The 26,652-nt window shown below is 63.8% G+C and overlaps 3 protein-coding genes across 6 annotated transcripts in view; 1 reads left to right on the plus strand and 2 right to left on the minus strand.

Moving 5' to 3' along the window:
- Positions 1-26,652, plus strand: part of PLPP1 (phospholipid phosphatase 1) — a 37,904-nt gene that overhangs the window by 9,265 nt on the left and 1,987 nt on the right. Inside the window, exons 1-4 of one of the 4 annotated variants that reach the window (XM_045839866.1) lie at positions 12,899-13,024; positions 19,282-19,433; positions 23,767-24,002; positions 24,389-24,669. In XM_045839866.1, coding sequence (XP_045695822.1) covers positions 23,907-24,002; positions 24,389-24,669 — 377 coding nt within the window. In that variant the 5' untranslated portion in view covers positions 12,899-13,024; positions 19,282-19,433; positions 23,767-23,906. Of the gene's footprint in view, positions 1-12,869; positions 13,025-19,281; positions 19,434-23,766; positions 24,003-24,388; positions 24,670-26,652 lie in introns of those variants that run through there. The other 3 variants (XM_045839864.1, XM_045839867.1, XM_045839865.1) reach the window with 3 other exon arrangements.
- LOC123819495 lies at positions 6,978-11,207 on the minus strand. The gene is made up of 4 exons (XM_045839863.1): positions 10,957-11,207; positions 10,507-10,758; positions 10,093-10,143; positions 6,978-9,372 (listed from the first exon to the last, which is right to left on the minus strand). The coding sequence occupies exons 1-4, from the start codon at positions 11,085-11,087 to the stop codon at positions 8,691-8,693; spliced, it is 1,116 nt and encodes a 371-aa protein (XP_045695819.1). The 5' UTR covers positions 11,088-11,207; the 3' UTR covers positions 6,978-8,690.
- On the minus strand, positions 24,735-26,268 carry LOC123819498 (translation initiation factor IF-2-like). Its single transcript, XM_045839868.1, has 2 exons — positions 25,881-26,268; positions 24,735-25,687 (listed from the first exon to the last, which is right to left on the minus strand). Exons 1-2 carry the CDS (start codon positions 26,035-26,037, stop codon positions 25,374-25,376), a joined length of 471 nt encoding a protein of 156 aa, XP_045695824.1. The 5' UTR covers positions 26,038-26,268; the 3' UTR covers positions 24,735-25,373.

Consider the following 26,652-nt stretch of genomic DNA (forward strand, 5'->3'; position numbering starts at 1 on the left):
CTGGCGCAGCGCTGACTCTCGCAGTGCAGGTCGGGGGAGCGGAACGTGACCGGCCCGCGTCGTGACTTCTTTCCACTCGCAAGAGTGCGTCTTGTCTCCTCCCCGTGGATTCGAGAAGTGCGGACGGATCACGCCCGTCTGCGGTGTCTGCGCAGCCCTGATTTCAGGCCACAGTCTGCGTGGCTGCCGTTTTGTTGAATGTATGTCTAAGTGTCCTTAAAACATATGTTTTATTTGTTTGTTTTTAGAGAGGGGGAGGGAGGGGGGGAGGAGGAGAGAAAAAGAAACCTCCATCGGTTGCCTCCTGCTCGCCCCCAGCCAGGGACCTGGCCAGCAGCCCCGGCATGTGCCCTGACCAGGAATCGAACTGGTGACCTTTTCGTGTGCCAGACCACACCCAGCCCACTGAGCCACACCAGTCAGGGCTAAAATATATACTTTTATAAAAACAAGTTTCCTTAAAAACTTGTTTCAGAAAACTCAGTATTTCGGTGACATCCCAATTTGATTTGGGAAATACGCCTGGCCTGGTCATGCAGTGTGGCAGGGCAGCTGACGTTCATTGCGTTTCACTTGTTCCCAAGCAGCGCGGGTAAGAGGAAGGAATTTCAATCAAGTGTCCTCCCTCTCAGATGCGGCCTCTGTGTGGCCCGGTGGCTCCGCTGGGGACAGGCTTCCACTGCGATGCTGTCGGACCTCGTGGGGCGCCCGTGGGTAGTCCTCTAGCTCATGGCGGGTGTCTGCGTTGACACCCGCTTCCTTCCCGGGGCGGGAGTGAGGCGCTGAGCGCGGTCGGAATGCCGACCGGCTCTGGCGGCGGACGAGGGAGTCACCTTTCACAAAGGTCATTTGTGTGCATGGATTTCCCCCTTGCTCGGGAGGTGGCACCGTGAAGGATGTTCCGGTAAGTGGGAATGTGCTTGCGGAAGCCGGCGCAGAGGGCCGGACGGGGGAGCTGGTGGTGAAGGTCGCTGGCCGGGGAGCCGGGCCCGGGTCCTGCATCTGCTGCTCCCTGTGGTCCCGTGGGCAGGGGCACGCTGGGCGCGCGTGTGGCTTTGTCACACGCAGACGGCAGCGAGAAGACCCTGGGCCTTGCCGGTGTCGCAGGGTCCGAGGGGCAGCAGACCTTGCCCCGGAAGGAGGGTCAGCCGCCGCGTGGTGTGCCAGAGGCACCCTGAGCAACTGCAGGGCACCGGCGGGGGGCTGGGCCTGAGTCCAGCCTGGCCCGGAGTGCGCGGAGTGTCGTCAGCCGGGAGCAGGGAGCAGGGCAGAGCTCCCGGCCCCGACTGGCTGGCGCACTCAGGGAGTGGTGCGGTAAAGCAGAGCGGGCCCGAGACAAGGGAGCACGGGGCCCTGCTTGCGTTTCTTCTTTTGCCGCACAGGTGCTCGGCTGGCTTCAATCAGGGTGTCCTTCGCGTGTCAGCCCGGCTGTGGGGAAGGGGAAGTGCGCCACCTCGAAGCCGAGGCAGGGTGCACTTTGGTCGGAGGCAGGGAAGTGTCACGGAGGGAGGAGGCGTCGTGTCCCAGGAGACGGAGACAGTGACCCTTTGTGTAAAGAGGGCGAGAAGGGCACCTTGGGGTGGCCCCCCGTTAGTTCACGGCGTCGGTTCCTTCATCCCAAAGGGGCTGGGTCTTCACCTGCAGAGTCTCCGTGGCCCGTGGCCTGGTGTCCCCTACGTGGTGGGCCCTCACTGATTCTGCAGAGACTGGTGGTTCCTCACGTCTCGTGTGCCAGGCCGTGTCTCAGCTGGCGGAGATGCGCCTGGACAGACAGGGCCCGGGGAGCGCTGTGGCGGAGACGCCCGGGCACTGGGACGCCGTTTGAGAAGGGCTCGGGGTCAGAAGAGCAGGACAGCTTTCAGGGGCTGCGGGGCAGAGCGGTGGCCCAGCACGGAGAAGAATCGGTTTCCCAGGAAGGCCAGTGAGGGGCTGCTGGACCGTGCAAGCAAGAAAGTGGCGTGCCAGTGGGTGGTGGTGGACGGACAGAGAGGAGCGGATGTCTGGGAGGCCTCTCGGAGGTGGAGCTGGCTGGCTTGGGCACCCTGTGGGGTGTGGGCAGTTGGGGGGACGCAGTCAGGGTTGTTCCGACCGACCCTGCCGGCCTGTGCAGTCAGCTGGAGGCCGGTCCATGCCACCGCGGAGCTGGGAGCCCTGGGGAGGCCCGAACCGAAACAGGAGGGGCCGGCACCTCGCGAGCCGTGTTCCAGGCGCCTTCGAGGTCTCCAGGAGGAAGTGTCGGGTTCTGTGTGGACGAAGGGGCCGGTGCTCACGAGGGGCCTCTTGGTTTGGGGGGGCAGCGGCGCTCCGTGGTGACTGCAGTCGCGCGCACCGGGGACCTCCGGGGAAGGGGCTGCAGCAGCAGGAGGAGGCAGGCAGGTGGGGGCCGGAGCTATGAGGAGCCCCGACCGCACGGACTGGCTGGCGCTGGCGGGACTGAAGAGCGCCCGCCCGGGAGGGACCCGCCGGAGACCGGGGGGCATTTCTGGAAAGCCAGCCGAGGGCAGTGACTCAGCGGGGCCGTGGTGACAGCGTCCACGTTCTCCTGAAAGGGCAGCAAGGGTCGGGTCTGGCAGGCGCTCCCTGGGTCTCGTGGCACAGAGGCGGCCGGAGGGCCGGGGGGTGGGCGGCTGGGGTGTTGGGGTCACCTTAAAGAGCAGGACTGGGAAGGGGGCGTGTAGTGGCTTCGGGGGAAGACCCCCAAGTAGAGACTGGGTGGAGAAAGGGCTCTGGGAGGGCTCCAGGCCCGGCCTGCGGGACCTCTGGTTCTGAGGATAAGGGGGGGATGTCAGCCGGAGCGGGGACGGCCTGGGGCGGTGGGGGGCCGACCGCCCACCCCGTGCGGGTGGGGAGCGACGGGCTGGCCTGGGAGGAGGGGCTCCATTCCAAGTGGGCGGCGTGGGAGGCGCCGAGCTGCTCCCACTGAACGCTCTTTGCTGAGAACAGCCAGTCACTCGCCGCTGTCCTTCTCCAAGGAGCTGTTGTCACCAAGGACCATGGGGTCTGGGCTGTGCGGCTGTGGGCCGGCGTCGGGCCCCTGCTGGGCCGTGCTGCCCGTCCAGCGCGGGCTGTCCGCCCCGCACCCTAGGGAGAACCCGGGGGCGTCCTCCTGCCTTCAGCTCCCCTCCCGCGTCCGGTGCCTTGAGTGGCTCATGCGCACGTTTCTGGGAAAACAGATACCTGGTTGGCTGCTGCAGCCATCATGACCAGTAAAAAAAGGAACTGACCAAACTGTCTTGGCTCGTGTGCCTTTTGAAAAAAGTGTGTGTGTATTTTAGACAAAGCTTACTAATTTAGATATGCCACTTTGGTGACTTCCTGCCGGAGTAAGAGTTTTTATATCTTCCTTCCGAGACACACCTTAGTATAAGCTTGTTTTAGTTTCTGGACACTCGCCGTCTGGCATAGTTTCAGACTGGACGTGATGGGTCTGCATAAACACTTCAGAGTTTTAAAATACACAGTGCACTTTCCAGTGAGGTCATGGCCTGTGAACTTCAAGCAGTCGAGGTCTCAGATTTTTAAATTTGTAGTTTTGATTTTTCAATTATTTATTTCCCGTGTATGTTTTGAGCCCTGAGATCACTAACTTTGTACCGGAATGGGGAAATCAAGTCAGTCTGATTTCTTTTCTACCAGTTCAGTTGCTACAGCGGTCTCCTCAAAGGTTTTGAAGTCTGCCCCGGCTCCCAGCCCCCAGCCCCAGCCCCAGCCCCAGCCCCCGATCCCCAGCCCCCCAGCCCCCCAGCCCCCAGCCCCCCAGCCCCCCAGCCCCCCAGCCCCCAGCCCCCCAGCCCCCCAGCCCCCCAGCCCCCAGCCCCCAGCCCCCAGCCCCCAGCCCCCAGCCCCAGCCCCAGGCCCCCAGCCCCAGCCCCCCCAGCCCCAGCCCCCAGCCCCCAGCCCCAGCCCCAGCCCCAGCCTCCTAGAGACACTCCTGGACTCGTGCTCCCGGCAGACAAGTGTGAGGAGTCGGGGATTCCACGCTTCTCGCCGAGTGCAGGCCCCACTGCCCAGTGAGTGGGGGGCCGGACGGGCCCTCCCGCCCAGCCCTGCCCAGGGAGGCTGTGTTGGTGAGGGGACCTCGGGGGTGGGGGGCTCTCTGGGACGGGAGTCGCGTGGTTGGTGCAGAGAGAGGAGTGACTCCGCTGGTGTTCTTCCGGAACGTGCCGTGCTGTGTTCACACGCCTCAGTCGTGCCCGGGCAGGACCTGCGGGATGCAGCTCCCTTAAGGACGAGACGAGTGAGCACTGTGGAGACGGCCCTGCAGGGGGCGCCCTCCCCCACTCGCGCCGCCCGACCCCCTGCCGTGTGCCGGCCCCGGGGAGCCCACCTGACCCCCTGGCGTGCGCCGGCCCCGGGGAGCCCGGAAGAGAGAACCGGCTGCGAAACCCGTGCGGTTGGTACTTGGCGAGGCGCTGCTGTGCCGGTCCTGGAGTTCCCGGCCACGGCCGACGGCTCCCCTGTGTCCTGTATGGAGGAGCTCCGCGTGTCTCGCGTCCTCACGGAGCTGGCGTGCGCGTCGCGGTCACGACTGTGGAAACACAGGGTGTGTCGCCGCAGGCGGTTAGCATCAGGTACGCAAGGGCCGGATGTGGAACGCTGTCATCGTTAATGAGATCTAGACTAGCTTTTCAAAAAAAGTTATTCGTCGATTTCCGGCTGTTCTGAAATCAGCGTAGCCAGTGGGCAAACTGGAAGAAGCCCAGGAAACGAAGTGGGTGTCACTGCTGACCTCGCCATGATGACCCAGAGACGACCTCTTCTAACGAGCCGGTCCCAAACCTTTCCAGGGCTTTCTCTATGTCTGTGAACGCGCACTTGACACGCACACCTGACAAAATTGGCGTGCTGCTGCAAACACTGTTTGATTTCTAGCGCAGGCTTCCACAGATCACTTCCCGTGTCCACGTGGCGGTGTCGGCGTCCGGCACGACGCACTCCCCTTCGCCTTTTAACGCTCAGGTCGCGTGCGGCGCGGGGGCCGCTCCTCCGTGCGCAGCAGCACCGGCCCGTAAGCCCCGGGAAGCCTTCCTGGGCTGTCCCGCCTGGACGGCCTCCTTGAGTTCTGGCCTGTGCGCCCCTCCAGCCCTGCCGATGCCCCCTCGTCAACAGGAAGGCCCCCCAGGTGGGCGCACTGTTCTCGAACTGGCGATCGGCAGTCCGGCAGTGAGCGTGCTGGTCTCTGCGGGACTCGGGGGTCAGACCACGCACGGACGTCCTACTGTCCGGAGAGAAAGCACTGCAGGGTGTGACTCGCGTGTTGTGATGGGGCCGTGTGTGTCCTGGGCCCATGGGGACCTGATGGACAGTGGCTGTGGTGTCGGCGGCAGGCGGAGAGGACCACCGGGAAGAAGCATGTGTTTTGTCCTCTTCACGGGCCGGCTGCTGCGTTGGGCACTTTCCTGGGCTCTCTGTGCACGGCCGTTCCGGGGGGCAGTTCTGGGGGTTCGCTCACGCTCACTCACGGTGGGAGGAGACCGAGCGCAGGCCGGTGAGCGGTTTGCCCGCGTGCACACGGACAGGGACCGGGAGCGTGTCGGCGGTGCGGCCCCTGAGCTGCGGGGGCTGCAGCGCCCAGCTCTGCCCACGGCCGCCTGCCGCTGTGGGGGAGGCCCGGGGTAGCTGCCCGAGGCTGCGAGGGCCGGTGCGAGGTAGCTGGGTGGGCGGGCGTGGGGCGGGTCGCCGTGTCGAGTGTGCAGGAGGTGTGGGGCGGGCAGAAGCCAGCACTTGTTTGTTTCAGATTTACACATAGTAAAGTTCACTCTCTTGGGGTCAAGTCTATGAATTTAGACAGCTTAGACAGCGTAACCACTGCACAGTCAAGATAGGGAAGGAACTGCCCTGGCTGGTGTGGCCCAGTGGACTGAGCGCCGGCCTGTGAACCAAAGGGTCACCCGTTCAATTCCCAGCCAGGGCACAGGCCTGGGCTGTGGGCCAGACCCCCAGTGGGGGCTGTGGGACAGGCAACCACACGTGGAGGTTTCCCTCCCTCCTTCTCCCCCCCTCTCTAAAAATAAATAAATACAATCTTAAAAAAAAAAAGATAGGGAAGGAACAAAAGAGTTCCTCCGTGCTGCCGTCTGGTCATCCGCTCCCCACGCCCTGCACCTCGGGCGGCCACCGGCCCGTCCTGCCCCTTCCCGGCGTCTGACGTCGCACAGACGGAGTCAGCCGTTTGCGGCCCTTCGAGTCCGGCCCTTCCCGAGTCCGGCCGCGCCACTCAGGGTGATTCACTGCTCCTTAGGCGCCACCAGTGTCCTGAACTGTTGCTGCTGTTGTTGCCTCTTCCCCCCGCTGCCCGCCCCCTCCCCCGCTCCAATTTCCTGTCAACAGAATTTGTTCTGGCCGAGAAGTGATTGCGGTGGTGGCTTCAAATACCAAAGAAGCCCAAAATAGACTCCTGATAAGCGCCCGGGAGAAAGCAGAGCAGGGAGTGGACGGCTGCCCCTCCCCACGGCCTGCGGGCAGCCCCCCACCCCCACCCCAGCCCTTTGCTGTCCCGCGGACGCACGGTTGGCGGACGCACGGTTGGCCGCGGCGGCCTCTGGGAGCCTGAGAAAAGAGGGAGCAGCTGCTGTGGCCACGCAGGGGTGGAAGGAACGCTCGTTCCGGCCAGCTGGCTCCCGGAGCCCTCGGGGAGGGAGACAACAGGTGACCGACTTCTCACTTTATTTTCGTTCGCGCACGGGGAGGCTGGCCTGTGCCCGTGCCGAAATCTCAGGGTTCACGGGACAAGAACCCGCCCTCCCGGCTGTGGCGAACGGTTTTTAAAAGCTCTGTAAGTATAGATGCATTTATTTTAAGCATCTTTAACGAACCACGAGACTCCAAGGTTGAGGATATTATAGTTAATTATTGACAGAAAACCACAAAAAGTGCAAACCTTCCTTGGTAAATGTCACTTACGTTCAAACTGCCGTTTTCCCCTTTTGTCCCCACCGAAACACAAAACAAAACGCCAGCAGGATAACGGAGCCCTTTTTATAGTAAAACCACAGCAGCCACAGAGAGGTGGGGACGGTGGGCCGGGCGCCGGAATGCAGGTGTCTCCGGGGCCGAGGGTGCCCCGGTGCTGGGCAAGCTGGGCGAGCCGGCCCGGGACGTGCCCTCCCAGGCAGAGCGCCCCTCCCCCCGCGGAGCCCTGTCTGCGCTGACCTCGGTGCCGTGCCCACGCACTTTCACCCGGTCAGCAAGTCAGGCAGGGAGATGGGCAGCGGCAGTGACGGGACAGCACGGTGGGAGCAGTGCGCTGCCGGACAGCGGCGTGGGCGTGGCCTCTTTCTGCGGGCGGGGGGCGCCCTGCCCGTGCTGGGGTGCAGTGAGGGGGGCTTCCAGGTCATGTGATGCCTTTGGGCCCAGGTCAACTGCTGGTAACTGGAGGGGGCGGGAACTGCTCTCACTGGCCCCTCCCACCTGGCCCCAGGCCCCGCCCCGTCTCCCTCGGTCCCGCACCTGCTCTCCCTCCCGAAGGACAGCTCTCCCTGAGCCCTTTCTTGCTCAGAGCCTGGGCTGGCTCTTCCTTTCGTAGTGAAACACATTCCAGTCATTCGTCTGGGATCAAACACAGGCATTCTCTAGTTTTGCTGTCCATTTATATTTCTCTTACTCCTCATTTCCCTCTATCCTGCTGGAGTTGGAGCATTTTTTAAAAATTTGATTGGCTGGCAGCAGATTGAGCTCAGCTATGAGCCTTGAATGCATCTCCAATTCCACTCCCCAGGGCAGGTGTTGGAGCGTCTCTTCTGCTCTGCGGGACCCTCAGCGACGGCCCACTCCCCGTTCCCAGCAGATGCTGGGGTTCCCACTGCGTGTAGGAAGATGTTGGAGTCTGGGGCGCACCGCGGACTACCGGGGCTGACAGCCAGTCTGCGCCCGAGTCCTCCCCTCCCCCACAGCTCCCCGTGTCCTGGTGCCCTGGTCCCTCCCGTGGGCCCCCGGGGTCCCGCAGCTAGGAGGCTGGAGTGGCACCCAGCGCCCGCAGGGTGAGCCGGCATCTCTTGGCGTGCTGGGGCAGCGCTGGTTGGTAAGTGTTTCTGATCGCGCCCTTGTTATGTGTCTGGCTCTCCTCATTAACTCACTTGTCCTCTGTGAGTCATCTGCCCGTCTTCAGAGTGGGGCGACAATACCTGTTTCTCAGGGCCACTCTTTGTTCGCTAAGCGCTTGTCGGGGACCCGCCTGTCCGTGCCTCCTTGGGGCTGGTGTCCCAGTGCCGTGCGGACGCGAGGACCGTCCAAGCGGCCTGTTCGGTGCTGTGCTCACGGTTCCCGGCGGGGGCAGGCGACGCTGATAACTCACGCCAGCTGACCCTTTCTGCGTGGCCCTGGAGGTCTGCTGTGCTGACCTCTCCTCCCACCCCCTGGGACCTGGCTCCTCCCTTCATCCTCCTCCTCGGTCCTGCTCGCCCCCACCCGCCCCCCGGGCCCACTGGCGGGGTGCAGCACGTGCACCGTGGATGACCACAGAGCAGTGGTCGTCTCCTCCTGCCCCTCTGTCCTGCCGGGCGCCGGCAGGCTTCTCCCCGCCCTCACTCTTGGCCAGGAGAGGGGTTCAACGCGCCCCTCCCCTCCTCCTGGTGCACCCTGTCCGCCTTCCGGGGCTGCCCTCGGCCGCTGCAGGCACTGTGGTCCTCGCCTCAGGGCCCTGGGGACCTGCTGGCCGGGGTTTTCTGCGATGCTTCTCTCTGACCTGGTGGTTAAGGCCTCGTGACCTCCGTGGGCCCATGGTGGCCTCGTCGGCCCAGGTTCGAAACCTGCTTCTTCAGCCCGAGGGCTTTGGGCTGGTCTCTCTGCCTTCGGCGTGATGCAATCCTACTCACCTTTATGAGGTTCTGGAAGGACTGAAAAGTTGCCACACCCAGCCCATGGCCAGGGTGGACGGCGGTGAGAGGGCGGCGAGAGGCACCCGCTGTCCCGCGTTCCGGAGCAGCGCCCTGTCCCCGCTGGGCGTTCCCCCGAGAACTCTCGCTCCCCGCCCCCCCTTGCCCGCACACGCACACCCTCCCGGCTGGCTGTGTCCGCTTTCTCTTTCTCTCGACGTTCAGAGCTGATGTCACTGTCTCTGAGCGACAGCCATAAAACCCCACGGCGTCGCCTCTCCCCTTTATGGTGGGGCGTCCGGGGATTCCCCTGCAGTCCGATTCCCCAGCGCCAGGAGGCGTGTCCAGCCGTGCGTCAGGTGCCCAGGGACACTGACCAGGAGGCAGGCTCGCCTGTCTCAGGTCAGCTGGTACACGTCGAATGCCTTCCTTGGGGCCATGTAGTGGTCCTTCCCAGAGGGGGGAGGACACCCTTCCTGTCCAGAAACCACGCCCGACTCCTGTCCACGGGCAGGAGGGTGTTTCGTGTGACTCTGGGCAGAATTCGCAACACCTGCTTCTAAAGAAAGCAAGAAAAATATCACATCTTCCCCAAAATGTATTTTGTCCCAACCGAATTAGATGCCAAATAAAGAACATTCCTTAAGTTTGGAATGAAAAGAACTTTCTAAAAACTGCCCGGGTTACACAAAATAGTAAAGAGCCCCCAAAAAAAAAAGTTCTATTTGCTTTTAACCTTGGACGGCTAAAAGGGGAAAACGAAAGGGTTTGTGGAGGCAGATTTCACAAGGGCAACTTCGGAGCCGTTAGGCCCGAGTGCGCACGCGGGAAGAGGCACGAGAGCGGCCACAGCCACGCGCGCCGGGCCTCCTCGGGAGAGGAGGGTTTCTCCCGCGCATGCAGGCTTTGTCCGCCGCCTTTCCGGTGAGACCCCGCTCCCAGAGGCAGTTCCCTCACTGGGCGTCCTTCTTGTGTCAAGTGTCGCTGAGGTTTCCCGAGTCTCCCCCCCCCCGCCCCCCCTTTGCAGCCAGGTGTGGTCCGACGGGAGGGCGGTGCCCGGGGCACCAGAAGGGGGTGCCAGCAGAGGGGGGTCTGTCGCCGGCCTGCACGCCGCCCTGATGTGTGTGTGGAGTCACGCATGGCGGGGGCCCCAGGAGGGCCCCCTTCTTCTCGTCTGTGGGTGAGGGACGGAGCCTGGGGGGGTGGGGCCCTTTCTGGGGAGAGGCCGAGGGGCCGTGTGGGGTGAGGGGAAGGAGCTGTGGGCTCCTGGGCGCGTTACCTAGTGTCTCTGAGTCTCTGATGAAGGCAGCCCGGAGACATGGTCAGTGCCCTTAACAGTTTAATAATTTGCTGTTATTCGTGTTTTTCTTTTCTTTTCTTAAGCCTTTAGCAAGACTGGTCATTAACCGGTGAAAAGTCATTTGGTTTTTGTCGATTTGGTTTTTCCTTCGTTTTCTGTGTCCTTCGTTTCTGTGTTCCTTCTACTTTCTTGGACTTTTTACAATAAGTTATTGGGGACTGTAAGGGGACTACACGATAATGGGAAGATACAGTACAGATTAAATAAAAGATAAGTTATTAGGTGTCTCATTGATTTCTAATGCATACATTTTCTAATTTATTTGAGAGAGAAAGAGACTCGATTGGCCATCCCACTCGCTGACGCCTGCACGGGCTCGCTCTCGTGACTTACCCTCGTGTCACAGACGCGCGGGCCCGGCGGCACGGGCTGGCGGCTCCGGAGTGCGCTGGGCTTGCAGGGGAGACGGGAGAGCAAGCACCCCACTGGGCGGCGGGCGTGGGTTGGCGGGAGTCAGTAACGATGGCGCAGGAACCGACCGGCACAGGAACAGGGCAGCCCTCCCGAGTGCTGGGGCCCCTGGGGCTCTGCAGACCTGCCCTGCTCCGCAGCAGCAGCAGCTGGGTGCCTGGGGTCGGAGCCTTGCTGTGGAGGGGGGAGGGGGAGGGGGAGGCTGTGCCGAAGAAGGTGCCCGCTCACCCCGAGGGCCGTCTTCCCAGGGCCCTCAGTGGGAAAGGAACTCCCTCCCGCCGCACCCCCGCGCCCCCACCCGGACACTCCAGTGGTGCAACCCAGCTCCCCGCACTGGGCCTCAGGGCTGTGGCCCGCCCTCCAGCCCAGCACCTCTGCGTCCCAACGCTGCTCCTGCTCCTGGTGCGCCCGCCCGCCGCGTTGTCGCCGGCAGAGTGCGGCTCCCACTTCCCTCCTGGCGTGTCCAGCCGCGGCAGAGGCTCCCTTCTGATAACGCAGGTCATTCCTCCCGCCCCTGCGGGCGGGCCCTGCGGGAGAGAGGGCCGTGCTGTTTCACTGCCTGCAGGATGAGTCCCTTTTCGGCCGGGGTCGTGAAACACAGCTCCTCGTTGCACACACAGAGATCTCGGGCCCGCCCCCCCCCCGAGACGTGCCCCTCTGCAGGGTTCAGGGGGACGCGCAGCGAGGACTTTGTCCCGTGAAGTTCGGGTCGTTGGTGTGAACGTTGCGTGTGTTCTGTGCTGAGCCAGCTCCTCCAGAGCACGGCCCCTCCCCCGCGGCCCTCTGTCCTCGTCCCGGGTCCGGCCCGTGGACTTTGCCCGGCCACCTCCGGCCTCCCCGGGCGGCCGCGGACTCGCTGCCTGCAGAAACGGCCTGTGCTGGGGCCCGTGCCGCCTCCAGGCCCCCGGCAGGCGCCGCGTCCCCGAAGTCTCGTGGGCACCGTGGGCGCCGTCTGGGAACGGTGGGGAGGGCGGTGGTCCGCACCTCCCAGCGTGGAGGGGAGGGCGGCTCCTCGTGGATCCCACGCCTGCACGTGTGGGCACGCGGCGCCTGCTGGCTGTGCAATGTCACGCGCCCCAGACCCCCCGCTCACGCCCGTGCGCCCGGTGGGCGTGCTCTGGCCAACCCTGCCTGTCCCCCCCCCCCCCCCCACTCCAGCTCTCCCCCGGCCCTCCCCGCCCCTGGCCGTTCCCTGCGCTTTCGGGTCCAGCTCGGCCGCTCAGGTTCAAGTGCACCTCTGAGTTCCTGCGGGGCGTCTTACACCATTTCAGAAGTTAGTCCATTTTGTCTTTTATGGTGTTTCTTTTACACCGTACGCACAGTAAAATTCACGTTTGTGGTACAGTTCTTTGAGTTCAGACACATGCTTAGCACCTTGGTACTAAGGTACTAGTTTTTAAACAGCGTCCTGAGCGTGTGTCGTATTCCCACACACGTGACTTCGGCTCTTGGACGCAGAGTGTCTGTCCTTCACACCGATCTGTCTCCCCCGTGTGGCACCCGCTCGCTGTCCAGTGTGCAGTGAGCGGTGCGTGAGTGTCTGCGCAGAGCCGAGGCGCACGGTGAACCTGACCGTGTGCAGAGGCCGCTGGCTGCGGGGTTTTGATTTCTCTTTGGGTTTTCATCTTTTTTGGGTAAAACATTTCAGATGAAAACGATTCCTGTTTAACCTGCTCCAGTGACTGGGGAGGTTTGCCAGGGCTGAGAAAAACCATCTTTAATCTGTCTCTGGGATACAGAGGACTTGCCTCTTCCTGTTTTTATTATCGACTACTCTTACGGTTTCTACCGTTTTCTAATCCTATTTTAAAATCCTAATTTTAATGTGAAACAGAGTTTTGTATCTTTCCCCTCCTCAACTGTATCACATTTGGCTGTTAGGGCGTTGAGATTACTAAGTGTGTTTAGTGTGCTTCTCCTTTTTCCTTGCGTGTACTTCAGATATTAAGCAATTCAATTAAAAATGAATTAGCTACACAGTGAAAAATGCAAAGCCGTGCTGTTTCCCCCACCGTATTTTCCCCTGGGCCGGTTTTGCCGAGCTCCCGTATTCTCCCGTGTATGCTCTCGTATTGAGTGGCTCTGAACTCAGAGGTCAGTGCGGAGAGGGGCGGGGGCGGGGCTGCTGGCTGCCAGCCCTGGGCGCTCACCCTGGGCTCTGGGGAGTATCGATCCGTCCCCAGGAAGGGAAAGATGTTTCAGATTTGCCCCCCACGCAGCAAGCTTGACTCCTAGCGACGTGACTCCAGTGTAACCATGTGTATCTCTTTTCGCTTCCCCAACAGCTTCCATGCCTATGGCTGTTCTAAACTTGGGCCAAATATACCCATTTCAGAGAGGCTTTTTCTGTCAGGACAGCAGCATCCGGTACCCGTTCCATGACGGAACCATCACAAGCACTGTCCTCGCCGTAGTGGGGCTTGGTTTACCCATTTTCTCTGTAAGTAAACGCCCGCGCAGGCGGCGAGGGGTGTGCCGTGCTGGAGGTGGAGGATGTCGCGGGGTGGGGCGAGTCCCCGGCGCGCCGGCCGCCGGCGTCCGCGTGCCGGGCGCTGGGTGGTGGCCGGAGAGCTCTGCCCGCTGCTGGAACCGGGGGTCAGCTTCTCCGGTGAAAGGGGGTCCGCCCGGAGCAGCCGGGGGTCATCGTGAAGAGCCATGGCAGGGTTCACGTGAGTCGCGTGCACCTGAGGGCACTCGCGAGGCCCAGGAAGCTACTGTGTGCTTGATGCAGAGTACGAAGCTGGGGTTGTGCCCGTGTTATCATGTTACCAAGTGGGATGTGAGGCCACGATAAAGGAGACGGACTTTGTTCTGAGGCCACGATAAAGGAGACGGACTTTGTTCGTCAAACTCCAGAAGACAGCTCAGCAGAAAGGCGGCGAGCAGGTGCGCAGCGTGAATCCTGGGGACGGCGGCACGGCGGCCTCACCCTGTTCCGGCGGTCCCGCCCTTCCGCGGCCACCGGTCTGTAGGGTGGCGTGGGGTTGCGTTGCTCTAGGTGACTGGGGAGTTTCTTTCCAGGTCAAGTTCCACCAGCAGGTTAACAAGATGTTGTCTTAACCTACTTTCTTTGTCCGCGGCGCTGACTCCCAGCCAGGCCGGCCGAGCCCAGCCCAGCCCGGGGTGTGACTGGGACACAGAGGACAAGGAGCTGCGGGAAGACTCGGCCCCTGGAGGGCTCGTGGCCTGCAGTGTTCCTCCTCAGGCCCCGCCTCCTGCCGGCTGTCTTCCCGGGGTGGGGGTGGGGGGGCTGGCGGGGGGAGTCGGTGTAGCACCCTCGTCTCGGCGAACCCGGCAGCCTTCTCTCCACGGCACGGCAGGCGGGCCTGCCTCTCCCCGCTCTGCCCCCCAATTGCCTCAGAATATAATAACCTCGTTCTCGGGACGTCTCGTTCATGGCTCAGTTCATTTCGGACAGCAGGTTTCTTCGTGGTCCTCAGCACCGTCTCCAGAAGGCGAAGGGAGCTTGGGGTTTGTGAGGTCCCGCGGCGTAAATGTTTCCATGTGTCGTGCACACATTCTAGTGTGATTAGAGCCACTTGCTTAGGCGTGAACAGGGAGGAAAGTCTGGGGTTTGACCTAAGGAGATACTTACTCTTGTCCTAAGAAGCGAGCGCTCCCGCCGTAACTGGCAGCTGCTCTCTCTCAGCTGGTGAAACGGCGCACAGGTGCCCGGCGGGGGCGGGGGCGGGGGCAGCATCGCTGACCGCGTGTGGGGTACAGGGTGCCCGGGCAGTCGCGGCGTTGAGCAGCTGGTGGTTCGCCGGCTGGTGGTTCGAGCCGGCCCCGTGTTTGAGGGGTCAGCGCTGGGGGGTCGGGAAGAGACGTTCAGTCATTTGCTTGTATATTCCGTTCTCTTTAAAGAAAAGTTAAATTATAAAAATAATGCGTATTTATTAACGGATTTAAGAATATCTCTCACAAAGGACAAAGGAGGAAAGTTTGACTCCTTGAAGACCACTACTACTTTGATGTTGTTTCCTTTGGTTGGACGGTGTTTTATATCGCTGTGAGTGCGCTGCAAATTCAGTTGTACGCCTTGCTTTTTCACGACGAGGATTGTCGAGTTACTAAGAATAGTGCCCTTCACTTCGTGGTGGACGGACCGTGGTCCCGCCGGGTGCTGGGGCCTCACTCGGCGCTGCAAGGGAGTGAGCGACGGAGCCGTGAACAGACGGGGGAGCCTGAGCGCCCGTTGCCAAGTGCGGGAAGCCCGTCTGAACAGGGGTCCTGTGGCGCCGTGCCAGCCCCGTGCCGCCCTGGAAAAGGCGGAGCCGTGGAGGCGGGGACGGGCCAGTGGTTGCCGGGGGTCGGCGGGAGGACCGAGGAGGGACGGGACGATGGACTGCAGAGGACTCGGGGGCATGGGGCCTGCCGGCGTGCTCCTGGAGTGGCAGGCGCAGGGCGGCGAGTGTGCGTCCGACCCCCCAGACTGCCCGGGACGAGGGCTGAGCCCTGAGCCCCGGCGTGAGCTGTGCAGCTCGGTCAGCGCCGGGTCAGCACCAGGTCAGCGCCAGGTCGCTGCCGGTGCCCCAGCGAGAGCCTCGGGCCCCGCTCACAGGAGGCCCTGCTCACTGTGGGCGGGGAAGGGCGGAGGTTGCAGAGGGGGCATTTGTCTCTTAACTTTCGGCGCAGTTTTTTAGATGCACCCAAGGCTTTTTAAAAAGTAAGGTATTAATTTTTGGGAATTAAAAAACCTTTGCTCATGAGGTCTGGCGAGGGGTCAGTGCCCTGTGCGTGAACAGCAGTCGCTAAGACAATTGCGGCTGGTCCTCACAGTCGGCCAGGAGCTGTGCATTCGTTGCTGGGAATTAGATGACCCGGTCGGGTGTAAAAAGGAACGTTTCAAGGCTGTGAGTCATGTGATTTATTTACTCACGAACTCACTTTACGAGGGTGTTTGTTTTTCCCTGAGACTGTGGGTTCTTACGAAAGGAAAGGAGTAAATACAACAGTGATTGATCGCTTAATAACTAGAGCACACCTTCGATTTATGAGACTTAATCTTGCACAACAGCACGTGCAAATTCAGTGCCAGTTTTCAGGTTTTATAACAAAACAACAGACAAGGAACAGAAATCTCGTGGCACTGAACAGCCCCGTAGTTAGGGAAATGCATGTGTGGGGTGTGTGTACTGCGTCTCATACAAGGGGCCGTTCCCGCTTGAAGTTTTACTATGCAATAGCAGCCCTTTAATACACTGGACATTGTTTGGGTTTCTGAACAGCAGTAGGTTGAACCTAGAAGTATCTGTTCATAGTGAAGGGTTTTTTTTGTTTGTTTTTTAAAGACTTTACTTATTTTTAGAGAGGGAAGGGAGGGAGAAAGAGAGAGAGAAACATCAATGTGCGGTTGCTGGGGGCCGTGTCCTGCAACCCAGGCATGTGCCCTGACTGGGAGTCGAACCTGCGACGCTTTGGTTCACAGCCCGCGCTCAATCCACTGAGCTACGCCAGCCAGGGCTGATAGTGAAGGCTTTATCTAAACACAAGTTTGTGGTCCGTTATCCGTCCGAACTCTCGGGGCCAGAAAGCTGCGGTTTATTTCTGTGCCTCGTGCGACGCCCCCCCCGGGAGCCCGGGGCAGCATCCCGTCGGGAGATGTGCACACACGGCCGCCTGTGCCGTCCGGGCGAGGGGGGCCCGGAAAGGCAGGCAGCCCCTCCCTCCATGCAGGGCCGGCTGCCAGCCGCGGAGCCGGGGCCGGGTTTGGCACCGCGCGCAGTGGGAGAACTGGGGTTTGAGGGCTTTGGGACGCAGACTGGGGGATTACGGGCTCTGAGGGAAAGCTGACTGAGGGCTATTTAGCTGCCTGTTCACGGGATGCAGCTGCTTCACACAGACACTAGAAACCCCCCCCCCACGCCGCCTCTGTGTCGAGGGGGGGCCGCTGGCCAGAAGTGGGAGCCGAGACCCGGGGAGGGGGGCAGGGCTGGCGACGCGGGCCACAGACAGCAGGCGTGGCGGCGGCCCAGGGACCGGGTGCCGCCCGGGTCCGCGGTGTGCGGGCCAGCAGACACAGCGTCCTGGCGGGGGGGGGAGGGGACCCTCACGGGACAGTCTGTGTCCCCGTCGCCGCCAGTAGCTCAGGCTGCCTGCCTGGCTCTCCGCAGTCACCCAGTACCCTGATGCGCCCGATCCCTCTGGGCTCCGTCTTTGAGTGAGAGCGTGGGAAAGTTCCCTGCTGTCGCCACTGGCCGCCATCGAGCGTCTGGGTCTGGACCGAGGCGAGACAGGGCTCCAACGGCAGTGTGCTCCCGGCCCACCGCACACCGGGGTGCTCCGTCGTCGCTGCGGACGGAGCGCTCCGTCTGGTTTCACTTCTGTTTCCGGAGCCGCCTGCCCCTGGAGTGGAGCGGCGTGTCTGGGCCCGGGCTGCAAGGGCGGCAGGTCCGTGCTGGGGGCTCGCCCTCGGTGGGGTGCCGGCGAGCAGAGGTCACGGGTGGGCTGGGGCCGCTTCCCCCGTGGGACACGCGGCGGCGGCGGGGCGCCGGGCACCGGCCGGGCGTTTGGTTGGGCGTGCACGTGTGTCCAGCACGCCTTGCTGCACCGAGTGTCACCTGGCGCTCACCTGGGAGGCTGACGTGTCCCGTGAGAAGGTGCCAGAACCGGAGAGGAAGAAGAAGAACCAGAGTTCTGTCCAGTAGTTCTGAGGGCTCAGCACACGTCAAGGCTCGTGCGTCCGCACCCGCGGCCAGGGCCCGGCGCCGTGCGTGCGTGGGCCCTGGGGTGCCCCCCGGCAGACCCTGCCCCAGCGACCCTGCCTCCTCGCCAGCTCTGTGGTCTCGTCAGGCGTGTCTGTCAGGTGGACTCGTGCAGGGTGTGTCTGGCTGACACCGGCTGTCCGAAAACCCCGGCGTGTCCTTGCTCTGCCCAGGCTGTCGCGTGAATCAGCAGTCTGTCGGGTTTTATTGCCGAGGGGTGTTGCACCATGTGGGTGTGTCACGGTGGCCCCCCCCGCACCCCGGTCTGTCGCGGGGCCTTCGGGTCCTTCGGTGCTGACGGCACGTGAAGCTCACAGAAGGCGTCCCCCGGCGTCGGGGTGGGGGTAGGTCTCCGTTCTTCCAGGCGGGTGCCCAGCAGCGGCGTCCCCGGGCGCCGTTCCCCGGAGGCAGCGCCCTGCGCTGGCCCGGCCCGGCGCTGGTGTGGCTCGTTTCTGCGCGCTCGCAGGTGTGGAGGGGCATCTCGGCGGCTGGGACTCGCTTGCCTGCAGTGGCTGCCCACGTGGCCCAGCACCCACGCGTCCTCTGTGGACACGTGACGTCCAGGGCATTCGCTCGCTCTGAGTTATTATTTATTTTTCCTGTGGAGTTCAGACAGATCCCCGTACACTCTGGGTAAATAAAGTCTCTGTTGCACACGTGATGTGCAAGTAGATGTTCTCCAGTCTGTCGCTTGTCTTTCCATTCTCTTAAATGTCTCTTTGGAGAGCACTGACTTTTTAATTTTGATGAACCGAGTTTTTGGTGTTTTTTTTTTAATAGATGAGAAATATTCTTTGCTCAGAGAAGTTAAGCCATTTGCGTGTGCAGTCCAGGGCCTCAAACACACCCTGACACTGGATGCCGGCGGTGGCCGCACGGGTCCGTGCTTTTCATTCCCAGAAAAGGGACTGAGAACGAATTCCGTCACTGAGTGTTCAGAGGAGCACGACGGGACAGGGACGGTCGCTGACCGATGAGAAGGGGTCGTTTTCGAGATGCCCTCTTCCAGGCAGAGGGAGCGAGCTTGGTTTGGGTTTAACAGGAGAGCATGTCCGAGTGTCCGAGTGTCCGAGTGTCCTCTGGGGCTCCCTGCAGCGGCCGAGGGCGGTGTGTGCCATGGGCACTCGGGGCGTGGCGGCGGGGAGACGCGTGCAGGAAGGCCGTTGGCTCGGCAGTCGGCTGTGCCTGCCCGGACGGAGCCGCCCGCGCGTCTTGAGGGGGCCTGGTGGGGCTTCCCGCTCAGCTGGGGGTCTCGCGCACCACAGTGCTGGTCAGTGGGCTGCAGGCGCGTGGACGGCCACCCTCAGTGAGGCAGAGGGGAGCTGACCCCCAGGGCTCCCGTCCAGGCCGACGGCAGACCCTCCAGGCGGTGAGGGCGCGGCAGGCTGGGCTGGGCAGGGAGCAGACCGCGGCGGAAGCAGGGGGGTGGCGTTCGGGGGCTTTTGTGCTCCGTGGTCCGTGTTCTCCAAAGGGAGTCGGCTGTTTGCCCAGACGCCTTTCACGGCGGCTGTGACCTTGCCGTGGCTGGCCCAGCCGCCAGTGGATAAAGCTCCGCTGGATGCCCTGAAGGCCCAGCCAGTGACCCTGTCCTGCCCCGCTGTGGTGGTGAACAGGCGAACCTGGGGGACACAGCGCTGTGTCCCGTTCGGAAGCGGAGTCCGTGACCACGGGCCTGAACCCGGTGCTGGGAACCCTGTGACGAGCTGATGCGCACGAGAGGGGGTTCCTCCTTTTTCCCCCCGGAAGCCCACATCATGTTTGGGCAGAAACACCGGGAGGAGGTCAGTCCTGGGCGGGCTGCTCCGTGGAGGCCTCGGAAGCGCTGTGTTCTGCAGAAAAACAGCCTCGCCCTGCACTGCAGCCTCTAACCTCTGCCGCCTGCACCGCTGCTGCCCCCCCACCCCACGCGCGCCCGGCCCCCGGGGGAGCTGCTGCCGGTCGCCGGCCGGGACGTTCTCGCGTTAACGCTGTTCTCGTTTGTTCCTTCCGCCAGCCGGGTTGCCCTGTGTGATCCTGAACGCGCGGCATGCCCCCTTCCAGCGAGGCCTGTTCTGTAACGACGAGTCCATCAAGTACCCTTACAAGGAAGACACCATCCCCTACGCCCTGCTGGGCGGAATAATCATTCCGTTCAGTGTTATCGTCGTAAGTCACCTCCTCTTTCCTCCCACTTGCACTTCCCGGTCAGCTGGCATGTTTTCTGTGCTAACCCGGTCCCGCCCGAAGGCATAGCCCTGGGAAGCTGGCGTGTTTTCAGCCTTGCGTCGAAGGGGTCGTCCGACCCAGGTGGTTCCCGCGGTCGTGGGCGGGGCCGGGAGAGCGGCAGCGTGTGATCGGAGGAGCTCACGGAGAATGTTCAAGTTCTCCTTCGCTGAGATGTCAGTAGCCACGCAAGAGACGCGTGTGGATGCCAGTGGGTGTCTGCTCCGTGCGTGGGGCAGCCCTTACTTTACAGCGCACCGATTCTGTGCGTCTGTGCCTCCTGTCGACTGCCTGCGCCCCGGCAAAGCAAGGGTGCCAACCGATGTCGGGACGTCACGTAACCCACATCTGCCCCAGAGAACGTTTAGGCGGGCCGGAAACGGGAGAGAAAAGGTCACGTTCCGTACGTACACAATCAGCAGTGAGCGTGAGCGGTCCTCACTGGTCCCGGAACAACAGTGACCGTCCCTTTCCAGGGTTCCCGGCCCTGGGGAGAAGACTTCAAGCCACTGGACTGGAGGGTTTTTACGGCCTCTCGACCCAGAGGTGCTGTGGTTTCTGGTAGTTTCCTGCTCTGGAACCTGCGACTTCGGAAACGTGGTTTATCTGAGTTGAAAGCAGAAAACGCGGTCCCATCGGGGAGCTGGGCCAACCGAACAAGAACGCCGTTTCGTCCGTTTGGGAGTGGATCTAAAACACAGGCCAATTCTTAACTTAGACGTGTGACGTCTTATTCGAGGACGGTCACAGCTCCTTACAGCCCGGAAGTCGTGGGACAGGCCCGGCGAGAGGGAGCCTCTGTTCTCCAGACGTGTGCTCCCCGCGGCCGGGCGCCCCGGAGGCAGGGACGGCCCCCGGCCCTTCTCAGGGGCCTCACAGCCTGGCGTGGGGCCCGCGCGTCCCACGCGTGGGGGGCGAGCCCGAGCGGCTCGCGGTCACGCTGCCGACTCCCCTGCACGGGGGTGAAGAGCTGAGAGGAGACTGGCGACCCCTATCCTCCGGACAGGTCTGTGCACTGCGTTCCCACCGCTGAGAGAGCGAGCGGGAGAGAGAGACAGAGAGAGAGCGCGAGCCCCGCCGACGGAGGTCGTTTCTCAGGAGCCCGGGAGGGTGTCAGCAGGAAGGTGTGGTCCGCCGTGCCAGGTACGACTGAGGTTAAGGCAAACTCTGCTCTGAAGTTGAGAAGAAACCCTCCCGTCGGATGAGACAGTGTTGACTGTCGGGAGAGAGATGTGGTCGGAGAGAGAGAGGGGCGGTGCCGGGGTCGGGAAGGAGTGGGAACACACCGGTGAGCTGGCCGGTCCTGGGGAGGGGGGGCCCCCGAGCGGGAGACCGCGGCTGCGGAGACAGCATGGGGATGCGGGGTCCGGTGCGGGGCAGGGGGCGCTGCGGGCGTGCCTGTCAGATGGCCCGTCACAGCGGTTGAGGGCACTGTCGGCTCTGACCTTCGGAAGTATCCCGGCCACTCCCCCGAACACTGTCTTCCGCTCTTCAATGGTTGGCTCCACCTTTAGAGCCGCAGTGAGTGAGTGGCCTATGCCAGGCGCCTGGCCCGAGACCCGGCCGCAGATGGGGCGACCTCCGTGCGGCCGCCGCCTCAGGCGGAGAGTGGGTGTGAGCGGCCCAGCGGGCGGGCGGGAGACGGGGTGCGAAGGGAGCGAGACACGGCCCCTGAGTCGGCAAGACGGACACACGTCCCCGCGTCCGGTCTGGGAGAGCGGTTAGGTGGGCCCGAAAGTTTGTTTGTTTTTTCCCCCGTAAGATGGCTCTAGTGGTGCTTGTCTTCAACTTCATCCAAAACAATTTTGTTAGATTGCACCGTGACAGCTGTCGTATCCATGTGCATTAAAGAAAAACATTAAAATTGGTGACTTTTTGTGGAGCCATTTTACTACTGAAGATGGGAGAAAATATGCAGCGTTTTCGGCTACCAGTTCTGTCCAGAAAAAGTGCAGCCGCTGTTAACAAGGATGGTTCTCGCGACACCGCTGTGACCTGGCAGCTGGGGGCGGACTGGAGTGTGCCGGCGTCAGCCGTGACGCCCGCACTGCACTCGTCGGTGGGGACGGTAGACGCCGCTGAGCACATGACTGTGTGGCCGTTGCAGGCAGAAGGAGTGGGTGACGGATCTGTGCCGGATTTTGCGTTGAGCTGGACACTCCTCCGCAGAAACTATTCGGACGGTTCCGAAGGTTCTCGGGGACGAGGCGGCGAGTGCAGCGCAGACGAAAGTGCGGCACGGACGCTTCAGAGACGCCGGGAGTCCGTGGAGAGCGGCCCGCGTCTGGAAGGCCGGCAGCACGCCGACCCCCTGAGGACGCTGAGCGTGGGCGGGCTGCGTCAGCCAAGGCTTCCGGCTCTTTCTGAAACCGCAGTCACCTGTGAGAGAGAAGCGATCTTAGACCATCGATGAGATTCAGGAAAGTGCGACGGGGCAGCCGATGGCGATGCCTCCAAGGGGTCCCGCAGAGGAGACTGACCAGAGGGAGAGACGCCGAGGAGCCGCGTGAGGTCCAGGTGCCTGCGTTGAAGGGGACGGAGGCGTCCCTGTCCCGTGTGCACGATGTTTCTCGCCTTGTCTCCAGAGAGTGTCTCTGTTTCTCACGTGTGGCCGAGAAAGTACTGTCCGGACGGACCCCGCGTTGCCCTTTGTCACGCCAGGAAAGGCGACGGTGCAGCGGAAGTGCAGAGGGATGTGTGCCGTGTGCGGGGAAGGGGCTGTCACGGATGGGGCGTGTCAGAAGCGGTTTGCTGGGAGTTTGGTGCTGGGAGATTTCTCGCTGGACGGTGCCCCAGGGTCGGGCGGACCCGGTGACGTTGACAGCGACCCAGTCAGGACCGTAACTGAGAACAGTCGACGTTCTACCGCGCGGGAGAGCGCCGACAGACTCCGGACACCCAAGTCAGTCCGTCGAGGCTCTGGTGAACGTGAAAAACGCGTCTTTCGTTTCTCGGAAAACACTGAGCGGACTCCTCGGCCGGCCCAGGACGGAGCCTTCTCTCCCGCCTGCTCCCCTCCGTGCGCGCGGAGCCCCGGAGCCCGAACGACACACCGGGCGAGGGGGCCTCCCGGTGGCCAGCTCAGACCCCCTTCCCCTCCCCCGAGTCGGGGGAGTGCCAGCTGCTGCTGCTGAGGATCGGCTCTTACCCCGCTCGCTCCTGGTCCGCGGGTCCCTCTGTTCGGGGGCAGGAACCGGGGCCCTTAATGACGGCGCCGGGGACTGGGAAGACCCGGGTTGGACACCTGTTTCCGGAGAAGACGTGATTGTTCTCCCAGGACGGCGGAGACAAGGGTGTTTCCGACTGGGGTGGGTCGGCGGACGTGGCCTGGATTTAAGTGACCAGCGGTCAGCTCCACAGCGGCTTGTTGGAGAGACCCTCTCCTGCTGCTGCCCTCCCGGAGCGGGACTGCCCGAGCAGCCGGAGGCCAGCCCGCAGACCAAACGCCGGGCCCTGGGGGCGGCCGGGGAGAGCCCCGGGGAGCCCCACGCAGCACCGAGGAGGCTGTGGTCCCCCGTCCGGAAGCCCTGCTCTCCGGGAGGGGTCCCATCGAGTTGCGTGTGGGGAGGGCCGCAGGGAGGAGTCGGTCTCCGTGGGGCTGAGTGTGTCTGGACGAGGGCGTTGGCCTTGCACTCGGAGGCGGCGGCATCTGCAGCTAGAACGCGCCGGCCCCGCTCTGCCGGGCCTCCCGGTGCCGCTTCCGGCGTCCCGGGGAACTGCCGGGCACGGGCTCCGGCTTCTGCGGGGCTCGCGGGCTCGCGGGCTCGCTGTCAGAGGGACAGCCGCCGGGCCAGGTGAGGAACGGGCTCTTCGTGTCAGGTTCCTAACGTCCTGTCCGTGAGGCGGCCATCCGTGTCACCTGTGGTGTGGCCCACGCACAGCCCACGGACCCCCCTGAGCGGGGGCCCCGAGCGCTCTGCACGCCTGTTCACTGCGAGGGGCTGCGAGGGGCCGTTGTCTACTGAAGTGCGGCCGGGAGAGGTGCGTGCGTCCCAAGCGAGCCCTGGGGCCTCTCCCCCCGCCGCAGGGTAAAAGGTCAGGCAGGCTCTCCTTGGGGGGTCTGCTCTGGTCTCAGGCTGCTGCGAGAGCGCGGCCTATTTCCCCAGCAAACGTAACGTTCGTGATGTTGCCATTCAGTCTCTTTGAACTTCTCAGGGCAGTAGCCTGTGGACTTGGCAAGTGCCCGGAAACCCCTCTTGGCCTCAAGCCTCATCGCGCTGCTGCGGGGTCGTGCGCCTGCCGGCCGGGACCCAGGGAGACTCACTCCGCCCCGCAGAGCCAGCGACGACCCGGAGGACGGCGGCACCGTGGCGTCTTCCTGCAGGAGAGCGTCCGGCGTGTGCTTGACCTTCTCCAGGCCCCCTGGGATGCAGGACCAGCTGACCAGCTGACCTCCGCCCTCCGCCCCCGGCCCGGATGCTGGAGCTCTCCCGCTCACACTCCCAGCCTGCTCGTGCGGCGGAAGTCGGGGTCCCGAGGAGCGCCTGCCGGCCAGCAGCAAAGACTCTGGGGGCGAGTGGGTGGGGCGCCCGCCCAGGGAGGCACCCGTTCTCTGGACAGCACCCGTTTCTGCCCGCGGCACACCGCTGGCTGGCTGCCTGCCTGCTGGAGCCACTTGATTTCCGTGCGAGAGCGGGATGAGGTCGCACCATTTTGGACAGACTGCGGAGCTGCTGTGGCTGGGCCGCTGCCGTGTGAAGAGCACCCACCGCTGCTCTGACGCCCTCTCTGTGGCCCAGCGGCCCCCGCTGGCTCTCCGTCTGTGGGGGGGGCGGGGAGGGCTGTGTGTGAGGTGAAGGTCGTTACCGTGACTGACCGCTCTCTCCCCCACTTCCAGGCTGCTCCCAGGGCCCGGCCGCTGCCGCCGTGACATGCCGTTTCTCTGCTTCCCCCCCCAGATGGTGGTTGGAGAGACCGTGTGTGTGTACTGCAACCTCTTGCACTCGAACTCCTTCGTCAGGAACCACTACGTGGCCACCGTGTACAAGGCCGTGGGCACGTTCCTCTTCGGCGCGGCCGCCAGCCAGTCCCTGACCGACATCGCCAAGTACTCCGTCGGCCGGCTGCGGCCGCACTTCCTGGACGTCTGCGACCCGGACTGGGCGAAGATCAACTGCAGCGACGGCTACGTCGAGAACTACGTGTGCCGGGGGGACGCGCAGAGAGTGAAGGAGGCCAGGTGCGTGGGGGCGGGGCGGGGGGGCCGCTCCCTGGGGTGCGGGGCGGTCCCCCCGTTGCGCAGAAGGACCAGAGCCCGGGGTTTCCTGCCGATCTCCACGCACCGGCCCGGGCCGACCTGTGTCCTCATCGCTGCCCCAGAGGGGGGCTGCCGCGTCCAGACGGCCTCCCGTCTGACCCCCCCCCGCCGACCGCAGGGCCGTGGGGCCCAGAGCCCCCTCCTGCCCGACAGCCCGTCTCCTCCCTTCACGCTGCAGCCGGGTGCTCGTGCGCCCGGGGGAAAGCAGTCGTTCGCAGGGTCGAGGTGCGTGCCCTCCTCTCTAGCTCCCGGGCAGGCCACGCTCCCTGGCCGGTTCGCTCAGCGCTGCACCCTTCCTGCGTGTCGGTGCGTGTCGGTGGGGACTGGGCTGCCTGTGCGCGTCCTTCACACCCTCTGTGCCTCTGGGTTCTCCAGACAGACGTCCTGCCGGGGCCCCAGGGGGCGGAAGCTCTGGCTGTGGGCGTTGGAACGCCGCTGGTCCCTCCCTTCCCTCGTGCTCCTGCTGCTCAGGGTGTGACGTGTGCGTGCAGTTGGTCTGCTGCGTGTGCCCTCGTGTGTGTGAGGTGTGTGTGTGTGTGTGTGATGCCTGCCTGTCCCCAGGACCCTCCGGGCCTGCAGTCCTGCGGTCTCTGAGGGTCACAGGCGTTTGCTTCCCCTGCCGGCTCTTATTGGGGCGGCCCGGCACGCACACCTGGCTCGGACACCTGGCTCGGACACCCGGCTCGCACGCCGTGCTCGTTAGCACCGCAGCACGAGCTCAGGCGCCCAGGACGCTCACCTGTGAGGCGTCTCCCCGAGAGGCGAGCTTCTGCACCTGTGGCCGGGCCGCGCCGGCTGCCTGCAGCCGGCTCTGACTCCCCGTGGGCTCCTGGGCGCGGGCGCTCGGCCACGGGCGTCGGGTTCAGTGTGAGGGTTTGGGCGGACCTGTGCTCGGTGGCCCCATGGTCGGCAGGGAGGCAGCGACCCATCATCACGGGTGCTTTGTGCAGACGGAGCCCAGGGTGACCATCCAGTCTGACCACAAGGTCCCCGTGGTCGGCACAGGGAGCGAGAATGTTCTCTGAGGGGCGTGTCTGACCACACAGACAGACTGCCCGCGGGCTCCAGGCCTCCTCGCCACTCCGCCGCGGAGTCCCCCCCCCCCCCACGCGTGGCCAGACTCGCACACCCACCTGATGTGGTGTGGTCCGGTCCAGGGCGCCGGCCGCCCCCAGGGCCGCGCAGGTGCTGTCCGAGCCACGTTCCGGGGCCTGTCACGTGGGCCTCCTTCTTCCCCGGGCGTGGGTGGGGAGGGCTGGGAGGCGCGGTCTCACGGCACGTGAGCCCCATCCCCCGCGCGGCCGACCCCGCGCCGGCGTGCGCCCCGGTGAGCGGGACTCGGGGCGTGGGAGCGGGAGCCGGCCCGTTCCGTCCCCCACGTGCTGCGGCCCTGGGCTTGCGAGCGTTCCGCCATGTTCAGGTGTGGGGGGGGCTGCCGCAGGTGCTCGCAGACCGGGACGCCGGGAGACGACACACCTGGGACGGGAACTGCGCAAAGGACTTGAAAACAAGCGTCAAACAGAAGCGCCTGACGGGGGGGCGTGGGGCGGGGGGCGCCCCAGGGGAGAGGGGTGCGCACCGGCAGTGCCAGCACGTCACTGTCTCAGGTTCTCGGAAGTGCTGGTCGCGGTGACAAGCGGCCACTCCCGAGGGTTCCGGGGGCCTCGCTGGCGTGCACCTGGCCGGCGGGAACCGGCCTGAAGTCTCAGCTGCGCACACGTGTGTGGTGCGGCCAGGCCGTCCGTGCCGGCCACGGCTGGGCGGGTGGGCGGGACCGCGCTCCGTGGCTCGCCGCCCACGCCGGCAGCTCCGCACAGCGCCCCCCACCCCGGTGCACACCTGCCCCCCCCGCCCCCCCCACCGTGGGACGGAGGGCCGCGTGCAGCTCAGGACACCTCTCCTCTC

The sequence above is a fragment of the Phyllostomus hastatus genome, unplaced genomic scaffold (assembly GCF_019186645.2).
Source record: "Phyllostomus hastatus isolate PE091 unplaced genomic scaffold, TTU_PhHast_1.1 phas_contig_329, whole genome shotgun sequence".
Taxonomy (NCBI): Eukaryota; Metazoa; Chordata; class Mammalia; order Chiroptera; family Phyllostomidae; genus Phyllostomus; species Phyllostomus hastatus.